The sequence below is a fragment of the Salmo trutta genome, chromosome 3, assembly GCF_901001165.1.
Source record: "Salmo trutta chromosome 3, fSalTru1.1, whole genome shotgun sequence".
Classification (NCBI taxonomy): domain Eukaryota; kingdom Metazoa; phylum Chordata; class Actinopteri; order Salmoniformes; family Salmonidae; genus Salmo; species Salmo trutta.
The window spans coordinates 43,896,188-43,908,529 of NC_042959.1; the positions used below are offsets into that span (position 1 = coordinate 43,896,188).

Genomic DNA, 12,342 nt, shown 5'->3' on the forward strand with positions numbered 1-12,342 from the left:
GTTGACTGTTTCACAGGAGCCAACTTGGACAAGAACTTGGCCTGAAATCAATCTTATCGGCAGACTCAACAGCCTTGGTTTCTCAAATGACTGCCTCGCCTGGTTCACCAACTACTTCTCAGACAGAGTTCAGTGTGTCAAATCAAAGGGACTGTTGTCCGGACCTCTGGCAGTCTCTATGGGGGGTTCAATTCAACACAGGGTTCAATTCTCGGGCTGACTCTTTTCTCTGTATACATCAGTGATGTCGCTCTTGCTGCTGGTGATTCTCTGATCCACCTCTACGCAGACGAAACCATTCTGTATACTTCTGGCCCTTCCTTGGACACTGTGTTAACTAACCTCCAGACGAGCTTCAATGCCTCTCTCCTTCCGTGGCCTCCAACTGCTCTTAAATGCAAATAAAACTAAATGCATGCTCTTCAACCGATCACTGCCCTCACCTGCCCGCCTGTCCAGCATCACTACTCTGGACGGTTTTGACTTAGTATATGTGGACAATTACAAATAACTAGGTGTCTGGTTAGACTGTAAACTCTCCTTCCAGACTCACATTAAACATCTCCAATCCAAAATGAAATCTAGAAATCGCAACAAAGCATCCTTCACTCATGCTGCCAAACATAGCCTCGTAAAACTGACCATCCTACCGATCTTCGACTTCGGCGATGTCATTTACAAAATAGCCTCCAACACTCTACTCAGCAAATTGGATGCAGTCTATCACAGTGCCATCCGTTTTGTCACCAAAGCCCCATATACTATCCACCACTGCGACCTGTATGCTCTCGTTGGCTGGCCCTCGCTTTATATTCGTCGCCAAACCCACTGGCTCCAGGTCATCTATAAGTCTCTGCTATGTAAAGCCCCACATTATCTCAGCTCACTGGTCACCATAGCAGCAGCCACTCATAGCACGCGCTCCAGCAGGTATATTTCACTGGTCACCCCCAAAGCCTATTCCTCCTTTGGCCTCCTCTCCTTCCAGTTCTCTGCTGCCAATGACTGGAACAAATTGCAAAAATCACTGAAGCTGGAGACTCATATCTAACTCACTAACTTTAAACATCAGCTGTCTGAGCAACTCAAAGATCATTGCACCTGTATATAGCCCATTTGTAAATAGGCCATCCAACTACCTCAATATTATAAATTATTTTGCTCTTTTGCACCCTAGTATCTCACTCACTTCTGCATATCTATCACTCCAGTGTAACCTCTTACAGCCCTTTAGGGATAGGGGGCAGTACTGACAATTTCGGAAAAAATATGTGCCCATATTAAACTGCCTCCTACTCAAACTCAGAAGCTAGGATATGCATAATATTAGTAGATTTGGATAGAAAACACTCTGAAGTTTCTAAAACTGTTTGAATGATGTCTGTGAGTATAACAGAACTCATATGGCAAGCAAAAACTTGAGAGAAATCCTACCAGGAAGTGGAAATCTGGATGCATGGGCTCTCTTCAAGTCATTTCCTATTGAACACACAGTGACGTAGTAATAATCCACTAGATGTTTGAGGCGTCTACGATGAACAGAGACCGAATGAGAAGGCTGGGAAGTTGGTCACCCAGGGAAGGACATCACTTCATTGGCGCGCATTCACGAGAGAGGTAGCTCTGTTCCAAATAATTTTTCAAGACACAGGAACCGTCCGGTTGAAATATTACTGAATCTTCACGTTCTAAAGGCCCTAAAGATTGACGTTTTACAACGTTTGACATGTTTGAACAATCGTAAATACAACTTTTTTTAACTTTTCGTCGTGACATTGTCCGCGCGCTTCCTACATTTGGAGTAGCTGAACTGAACGCGCGAACAACAAGGAGTTATTTGGACATAAATTATGGAGTTTATCGAACAAAACAACATTTATTGTGGACCTGGGATTCCTGGAAGTGCCTTCTGATAAAGATCAAAGGTAAGGGAATATTTCTAATGCAATTTATGATTTTAAATGACTCCAAAATGGCAGCTATCTGTATTGCCTAGTGTATTTTTCTGAGCTCAGTACTCAGATTATTGCAAAGAGTGCTTTCCTCGTGAAGATTTTTTGAAATCTTTCACAGCGTTAGCATAAAGGAGATGTTCATCTATAATTCTTTGAATGACAGTTTAATATTTTATCAACGTTTATGACAAGTATTTTTGTAAATTGGCAGTATTTGAGGGAAAATATTTTCTGAACGTCACGCGCCAATGTAAAATGCTGTTTTTATATATAAATATGAACTTTATCGAACAAAAAAAGGCATGTATTGTGTAACATGATGTCCTAGGAGTGTCATCTGATGAAGATCGTCAAAGGTTAGTGCTGCATTTAGCTGTGTTTTAGGTATTTCTGATGCATGTAGTTGCTTTGAAAATGGCTGTGTGGTTATTTGTGTCGATGTACTCTCCCAACATAATCTAATGTTTTGCTTTCGCCGTAAAGCCTTTTTGAAATCGGACAACGTGGTTCGATTCAGGAGAAGTGTATCTATAAAATGATGTAAAATAGTCCTATGTTTGAAAAATAGAAATGATTAGATTTGTGGTTTTGAATATGGCGCTCTGATTTTTCACTAAACTCGGTCCCGGTTACGGGATTGTTGTCGCAAGAGGTTTTAATTGCTAAATTGTAAATATTTCGCCACTACGGCCTATTTATTGCCCTACCTCCCTAATCTTACCTTATTTGCACACACTGTATATAGATTTTTTCTATTATGTTATTGACTGTACATTTGTTTATTCCATGTGTAACTCTGTTGTTGTTTGTGTCGCACTGCTTTGCTTTATCTTGGCCAGGTTGCAGTTGTAAATGAGAACTTGTTCTCAACTGGCCTACCTGGTTAACCAAAGGTGAAATAAATAAAAAATAAAAAAGAATGACAAATGCTTGCATGGCCTTTGATGAGCAAAGATATCAAATTACATGAGGCAGTGTGAGTATAAAAAGCAGCTTCAGAATATAAAGTGGCACCAAATGAGTGCCCGGCCCGCCTAAGAGGTCTCTCTGTTTCTCTCCCAGACTATAATCATTCATTCATTCACTCAATCTCCAACCCAATAATCATTTGTTTTCTGCCAATCTGGCTCTTTCGGGGGAAAAGCTCTGCCATTCCCTGGAGTTGTTAAGCCACCCGGTTATTAAGGAGTCATGGCTTTCCCCTGCCAGTTGGAGGGGCCCCAGACCCTGGTCTCTGCTCTCCTCTGGCCTCTGTGGAGCTGAACTGGTCTGACATTAAGCAAGGCCACATGGGACCAGGGGTGGTCAGGGACAGCTCTGTGTCACCGAAGCCAAAACATCAGCCACTATAGAGACAGGACTGGACTGGACACACTCCAAGCCCTAGGGGAAAGTATAGGCCTCTCCATATTCATCCCCTTATTTATACAGTCATTGATCCATCCTCACAAAGTGACAAAATAGCCAATATGACTGTACAAACCTAATGTAGAAAAATATGAAATACCGAAAAGCCCTATATCGAGTTACGCATCTAGGTCTGCTACAAGACCATGGTGCTTGCCTACGGAGCTGCGAGGGGAACGGCACCTCCGTACCTTCAGGCTCTGATCAGTCCCTACACCCAAAGAAGGGCACTGCGTTCATCCACCTCTGGCCTGCTGGCCCCCCTACCTCTGCGGAAGCACAGTTCCCGCTCAGCCCAGTCAAAACTGTTCGCTGCTCTGGCACCCCAATGGTGGAACAAGCTCCCTCACGACGCCAGGACAGTGGAGTCAATCACCACCTTCTGGAGACACCTGAAACCCCACCTCTTTAAGGAATACCTGGGATAGGATTAAGTAATCCTTCTAACCCCCGCCCCCCCCAAAAAAGATATAGGTGTACTATTGTAAACTGATTGTTCCGCTGGATATCATAGGTGAATGCACCCATTTGTAAGTCGCTCTGGATAAGAGCGTCTGCTAAATGACGTAAATGTAAATGTAAAGTCCAGCGAGTCAATTTATAACCAATCCTTTCCTGCCATGTCAAGCACAGTATTGAAAGCACTGGGGACTGGGACTTGAAAGGGCTAGATTGGTTACATCACTAGGCTCCAGGATATGATGGGTCTGTGTGTGTGCGAGAAAGAGAGAAAAAGAGAGTGTTTCGAAATTTAGTGAAGGGGGTATAGTGTGGTCGGATATCTGACCACTTAAGTCAGCACTCAGAAACGGCCTCTACCCACAAACCAGAGGCACATACACCCTCACATTCCAACCAGTGTAAACTGAAGGCTCAGATATTATGTATAAGCTCAGTAGACCCACACCACCATGTAACAGCATCAGCATGAGGTCAGCTTGAGAATGAGTCTGTGCTCTTTTGTCTGATGTGTAATATACACTACAGTATGACAACATATCGACACATAGGCTTAGAACAGTATGTTGACTAAAGCTGGGCGGTATGGACAAATATCCATATCGCGATAAATTGCCTGAATTGATGCGATAACGATGAATAGAAAGATGCGTTTCTAACATTAATGTGCACCATTTTTATTATCCTACTAGTTTGATGGTTGAACCATCAACTTTCCCAATAACAAATCACCCATATTAGCAAACTTATTTCATTTCAAACTTTACATTTTTCTATTACAGGCTACTTATCGTAAACAATATCAGCAAAGTGCCTTCAATAAGTGCCCAATAGACATCAATGGTAAATAATGTATTGTGTAATTTTGGAATAACTTTTATAGCAAATAAGAATATAATATGTTTCTAAACACTCTACATTAATGTGGATGTTACCATGATTACAGTTAATCATGAATGAATTGTGAATAATGATGAGAGAGAAAGTTGGAGGCATATATATCATACCTCCCAAAAATGCTAACCTCCTCTTATTGGTAATGGTGAGAGGTCAGCATGTCTTGGGGGTATGATATTTATGACTCCAACTTTCTCACTCATCATTATTCACAATTCATTCATGACTATCCGTATCATATACCGTTGAAGTCTGAAGTTTACATACACTTAGGTTGGAGTCATTAAAACTCATTTTTCAACCACTCCACAAATTTGTTGTTAACAAACTATAGTTTTGGCAAGTTGGTTAGGACTACTTTGTGCATGAAACAAGTAATTTTTCCAATAATTGTTTATAGACAGATTATTTCACCACAATTCCAGTGGGTCAGAAGTTTACATACACTAAGTTGACTGTGCCTTTAAACAGCTTGGAAAGTTCCAGAAAAGTATGTCATGGCTTTAGAAGCTTCTGATAGGCTAATTGACATCATTTGAGTCAATTGGAGGTGTACCTGTGGATGTATTTCAAGGCCTACCTTTAAACGCAGTGCATCTTTGCTTGACATCATGGAAAAATCTAAAGAAATCAGCCAAGACCCAAGAAAAAAAATTGTAGACCTCCACAAGTCTGGTTCATCCTTGGGAGCAATTTCCAAACTCCTGAAGGTACCACGTTCATCTGTACAAACAATAGTACGCAAGTATAAACATCATGGGACCACGCAGCTGTCATACCGCTCAGGAAGGAGACACGTTCTGTCTCCTAGAGATGAACGTATTTTAGTGCGAAAAGTGCAAATAAATCCCAGAACAACAGCAAAGGACCTTGTGAAGATGCTGGAGGAAACAGGAACAAAAGTATCTATATCCACAGTAAAACAAGTTATATATCAACATAACCTGAAAGGCCGCTCAGCAAAGAAGAAGCCACTGCTCCAAAACCGCCATAAAAAAGCCAGACTACGGTTTGCAACTTGTACATGGGGACAAAGATCGTACTTTTTGGAGAAATGTCCTCTGGTCTGATGAAACACAAATATAACTGTTTGGCCATAATGACCATCGTTATGTTTGGAGGAAAAAGGGGGATGCTTGCAAGCCAAAGAACACCATACCAACCATGAAGCACGGGGGTGGCAACATCATGTTGTGGGGGTGCTTTGCTGCAGGAGGGACTGGTGCACTTCACAAAATATATGACATCATGAGGAAGGAAAATTATGTGGATATATTGAAGCAACATCTCAAGACATCAGTCAGGAAGTTAAAGCTTGGTCACAAATTTGTGGCAAAATGCCTTAAGGACAAATAAGTCAAGGTATTGGAGTGGCCATCACAAAGCACTGACCTAAATCCTATAGAAAATTTGTGGGCAGAACTGAAAAAGCATGTGCGAGCAAGGAGGCCTACAAACCTGACTCCGTTACACCAGCTCTGTCAAGAGGAATGGGCCAAAATTCACCCAATTTATTGTGGGAAGCTTGTGGAAGGCTACCTGAAACGTTTGACCCAAGTTAAAAAATTTAAAGGCAATGCTACCAAATACTAATTGAGTGTATGTAAACTTCTGACCCACTGGGAATGTGATGAAAGAAAGAAAAGCTGAAATAAATCATTCTCTACTATTATTCTAACATTTCACATTCTTCAAATAAATCTTAACTGACCTAAAACAGGGAATCTTTACTTGGATTAAATGTCAGGAATTGTGAAAAACTGAGTTTAAAAATATTTGGCTAAGGTGTATGTAAACCTCCGACTTCAACTGTACATGTGACATCAATATTTAATTTTTTTTATAAAAAAAATAATTAAAAACAGTAATAGGAGATATGTATGCAGAATATGTGCATTTGACATTTTAGTCATTCAGCAGATGCTCTTATCCAGAGTGATTCACAGTAAGTACACTTATCTTTAGATAGCTAGCGGAGACAACCACATATCACAGTCAAATATACAGGATACAAACATTTCATTCCAGCTAAATAATGGATATATGTAAAAAAAAAAAAAAAAATGTAATGAAAAAACACAAATATGAAAAATTGGTGGATAAAGCGTTTTGGAAAAAAACTTCATATGCAGTTCCTAGGTTGATAAGGGCATTAGTGCATAAACCCTTTCAGAGTCACTGTCCTGAACCTTAGAAAAAACAGAGTACAAGGCAGAAGTGTTGATGTGTGATTCTTGGGCAGTAGTCATATACCTGATTTTCACTATAGTGTGAACCTGAACCATACTCTGCTGGCTCAGATATAATGTTTTGCACGCGGTCCTTTCCAGCTTGGTTCCAGTGCCTATGGTGGATGTGTAACCAGACTAGCCCAGTACATCTCGGGCTTAGCTCGGCTAAGTAGTGTGAAAATAGTTCTACTGTACCTGTCCGACACTGCCTTCATAAACTCCTCCAGCAGGTCATCATAGGCCTGGCCTCGAATCCTCTTGTGTCTCAGCCCAATGTACAGAGGGTCCTTCAGCAGCTCCTAGAAAAGAGGGGGGGGAGAGGGAGGGAAGGTTAGAATCAGTTCGTACAGTATATAGTTGTAAAGGTTTCACACAGACCCAGGGGTGGAGAAGAACTGCTTTTTCCATCTGCGGCAGCTGGGTATGTCACACATACTGTAGGAGCAGACATCATACTGTGAGGCACGCTATGCAGAGACAGAGAGAGACAGAGAGAGAGTGTTTGGACTGGTTGAATTCCATTTACTCCTGCATTTTAGACCACTACTTATCCAAAAAAGACTGGGTTACAGTTCACAAGGCCTCTATCCCTCAGATTCAGCGAAGCCCATTCCCCCACAACCACACTGCAAATCCATACCACACTGCAAATCCATCACACACTGACTGTTCTAGCCACTGGATGATATTGGATAGAACTGTGTGACATAAGTAAGATTTACAACTATGATTATGATCTCTTTGGTGTGGGACTTAAAAAATAACATGGGGGAGAAAGTGAGACATGATTTGGTGTTTGGATTCACATTCAAACGAACTGGGATAGAGGAAAAGGGAAGTATTTGTGTGAACTGTACATTGTGTGTGTGTGTGAGAGAGAGGAAGATTGTGCGTGTGTGTGTGTGTGTGTGTGTGTGTGTGAGAGAGTGTTTGAGAGTGTGTCCATGCACATGTGTGTTTGACAAATAGTGTGAAAGACAGGAAGATAGATGTGTGTGGTCTAAATGTGGGAGACTCCTGCTCCTATGAGGCCTTTCCTTTGTGCCCTTAAGCAGTCAACAACCCCTACAGTACTGGTTCCACCTCAAGCAATTTATGGTTTTTAATAGGCACTCTCAAATGCAATTTCTGGGCAACGTTGTCCCCTTAAAAGTCAAATCCACAGTAAAATGGACAGACAGCACACACACATTCTCACACAGGAGGCAGCTTGTGTACTCCTGTGTGAGAAACAGTGGAAAAACTAAAGTAGTAAGGAAGAATGAAGTGATATTGGCATACACACACACGCTTATCACTGTAAGCCTCAGCCCCCTATAATGTGAACCATGTGTCGTTGATTCCAAAAGAGCAATGAGGAGTGCAGCCTCTGTCAGTTCAGATAGCATCAGCAAATATACACTGAGTGTACATAACATTAAGAACTGCTCTTTCCAAGGCAAAGACTGACCAGGTGAAAGCTATGATCCCTTATTGATGTCACTTGTTAAATCCACTTCAAATCAGTGTAGATGAAGTGGAGGAGACAGGTTAAAGAATGATTTTTAAACCTTGAGACAATTGAGATACGGATTGTGTACGTGTGCCATTCAGAGGGTGAATAAGCAAGACATAAGATGTAAGTGCCTTCGAACAGAGTATGGTAGAAGGTGCCAGGTGCACCGGTTTGTGTCAAGAACTGCAACGCTGCTGGGTTTTACACGCTCAAAAATGTCCTGTGTGTATCAAGAATGGTCCACCACCCAAAGGACATCCAGCCAACTTGACAACTGTGGGACGCATTGGAGTCAACATCAGCCAGCATACCAGTGGAACGCTTTCGACAATTGTATAGTCCATGCTCCAACGAATTGAAGCTGTTCTGAGGGCAAAACGAAGGGGGGGGGGGGGATACCACTGACCCTCACCAAATCAAAAGTGTTGGCCTTATCACCCTTGATGGTTTGAATTAAATTTCTGTTGGCACTTTTCACAAGGGCTATTATGGGAGAAACAAAGTCAGACTAGCTGGTAATACTTAAATCCCTAGAATACCTCAGTGCTGTAGGTAAAAGCTCAAATTAAACTTCTGGACAAAAATATGTGGAAGTAGTTTGCTGAAAGTTATTGGTAGAAGTAATCCACTCCCCCAAAACTCTTCATAGAAAATTGTTCCTTTGGTCAGAAAAGTGCACCGGTTTTCTTTTTGTGTGTGCAAATACCACAGGTCAAACCTTATCGGCATATCATACTCCTTTACTAGAGTTTCAAATGCCACTGCTGCTGGCTGGATTTTTATCAGGACTCGTTTTTGGCTAAAAAACACCACACCCTTTCACCAAAGGTTGGATCAACGGAAAGGAAGAACCAAGATGATGGGAAAGGTGAAATACGGTTTGGTTACCATCCCCAAGTCCAGTTCACATCCCTCCCCATTCCTCATTGTGTTGCTTGGAGCAGCCTCGTAATACACACGGCTTCATTTACTGCCATTCCATCCTTGAAATCTTTCGCTGTAGTTAGTCAATTTTATTGCCATCCAAGCTGGCTTGTTATGAAAGTTGTTTCGGTGACGGCCAGATTGAGACGGAGAGAAAGAGGGATTGAGTAACTATGCTAGCACTTCAGCCCTTTGACTGAGGCCTGAGTTCAGGTCGAGTGCGCGCACGTGTGTGTGTGTTTCTGTGTGTGTAGCTTGTCTGCATGTCTGTGGTGATCCTGATGGAGTGCTTGGTGATGAAAGGCCTGGATTTAGAGGGCCCCTGTATGTGATTTATCACACACACACACTTTGATCTGCTCTTAACACACACGCACACTCTGCATCAAAGCTTGGTCTACTCTACAAAGTGTCTCTTCTTCGCTGTGGTCAGCTAGTGTGTTTTATTGTGTGTTTTAATACTGTACTTCTTCTATTTGTCTTATCTATCTCTGGCATGTGTCTGTAAAGAGAGCCACTTGGAGCCAGGTTTCTAAATCCGGGAGTGGGATGTCCTCCCTAGGATCCTGCCAGTCTTCTACCCAATCCTGGCCCCCCTGTCTGCTCCACTGTCTGCTTCAGGGGATGCTCCTCAGAGGAGAAAGAGGAGGACCATCCTCCTCAGTGAATTTCATTTTTTTTGTAATTGTCAAACATTTTAAAAGTTATCATTTTAGATTCAACTATACAAAATATATCCATATGTCTACCAAATAATTGCAATAACAGTCTACAGTAGATGGGGTAGTCGGAGGACATCCTCCTCTGGGTACATTTACTTCAATACAAAACCTACAGTAGGAGGCTCATGGTTCTCACCCCCTTCCATAGACTTACACAGTAATTATGCCAACTTCTGTAGGATGTCCTCCAGCCTATCAGAGCTCTTGTAGCTTGAACTGACATGTTGTCCACCCAATCAAAGGATCAGAGAATGAATCTAGTACTGAAAGCATAAGCTACAGCTACAATAGCTAGCACTGCAGTGCACAAAATGTTGTGAGTAGTTGACTCCCTCCCTCCCATCAGCATTCAACACCATAGTACCCTCCAAGCTCATCATTAAGCTTGAGGCCCTGGGTCTCAACCATGCCCTGTGCGATTGGGTCCTGGACTTCCTGACAGGCACAACGCATCACAGGGGGCAAACTACCTGCCCTCCAGGACACCTACAGCACCCGATGTCACAGGAAGGCCAAAAAGATCATCAAGGACAACAACCACCCGAGCCACTGCCTGTTCACCCTGCTACCATCCAGAAGGCGAGGTCAGTACAGGTGCATCAAGCTGGGACCGAGACACTGAAAAATAGTTTCTATCTCAAGGCCATCAGACTGCTAAACAGACATCACAAACTCACAAATGCCTACATACAGACTTGAAATCATTGGCCACTAACAAATGGATCACTAGTCACTTTATTAATGCCACTTTAATAATGATGTTTACATATCTTGCATTACTCATCCCATATGTATATACTGTATTTTATACCATCTATTGCATCTTGCCTATGCTGCTGGGTCATTGCTCATCCATATATTTATATGTACATATTCTTATCCCTTCCCTTTACTTAGATTTGCCTGTATTAGGTAGTTGTTGTGGAATTGTTAGATTACTTGTTGATATTGCTGCACTGTCGGAACTAGATTCACAAGCATTTGCTACACTCTCAATAACATCTGCTAACCATGTGTATGTGTGACCAATAAACTTTGATTTGATTGGAGATAAAGACAATAGTTTTGAACAAATTAATTTCTTAAAAAACGAAGGAGAACCAATAGAGGTTGTTGTTTTTTTCCACTTACTTAGCTAGGAAATGCAGCTAGCTAGTTTAGCCTATTCAAACACCCTGCTGAAACAGAGGGATGCTGTTAGCTAGCTGGCTATAACTATCCAACACAACACTGGAACTCTTCCAAGTCAAGTTACGCTTCTGGTTTTATTAATTTATTGCCACCGGGGCCTGCCGGTGTTACTGCTAAACTGCTTACTGACTGTACACTGTAAGGTTACCGCATTATTGTAGCTGGTTAACTAACGTGTTAGTTCTATTAGCTATGTTAACTAGCTAATATGGTGACAATGATTTAGGCAGTGTGTAGTAGTTATGATATGGTTTGGCTTGGAAAGTTTTTTTTACCTGGTCACATACAGCTGATGTGTTGTGCATTGAAGTCCACAAGCGAAGGGAAAAGGTTAGAGGAGGAGAGCACATAGATGCGAGAGGGAATACAACTTGGCTGCTATAAAAGTGAACTGTGTTTATGTGTGATCAGGGGTGTATTCATTCTTTCGATTCTGTTGAAAAACATTTCTTAAACGGAAGCAAACAGAGCGAAACGGGGATAAACATACCTGAAATTGTCCAATAGAAACTCTTGTTTGCAACTGTTGGACTAATGATTACACCCTAGATCAGCTAGATGCAAGCAAGATTGTGCAAGGCAGTATTGAATGTGTCACTGTCTGTCCATGTGTCACTGTCTGTCAAATTTTTCTCTCGACCTGTGTGCACCTACGTTGTAAACTTTCATTCATTGGCTAGGTTGTAGCAACCTCATGATGGGTATAGGGAAAATTAGAGTATCATGTAGTAGCCTAAACCTATCGATGCTACATTGAACTAGGTGAATGGAATATGAATGACAGTCATCCAATATGCTGTAATAGAAATAAGGCCATTCTCATGAAGAAAAAAAATCTGACTCCCTCATCTTAAAAACGGTACCGACTGCCACTGGTCTGTTCATCTGAGGACATGACGCAAGGGAATTCTGATCCCTCTGGGAAGAGGTGATCTGGAACGCTGTCAAGCCTCATCAAGACTGGAGTGTTTAGATTCCGTGGAGTCTGGGGGGGGGGTTAAGGGGGTAGTCTATTTGGGCAGAGCTGGGACAGGCTCTGTGTCACAAATGGACCATGACAC

General features: G+C 42.0%; 1 protein-coding gene across 1 annotated transcript in view; it reads right to left on the reverse strand.

The window, feature by feature from the left end:
* LOC115175839 (NADP-dependent malic enzyme-like) overlaps window positions 1-12,342 on the reverse strand; it is a 141,148-nt gene that overhangs the window by 34,817 nt on the left and 93,989 nt on the right. Inside the window, exon 6 of the mRNA XM_029735395.1 lies at window positions 7,145-7,248. Within this exon, the coding sequence (XP_029591255.1) occupies window positions 7,145-7,248 (104 nt within the window). The remainder of the gene's footprint in view (window positions 1-7,144; window positions 7,249-12,342) is intronic.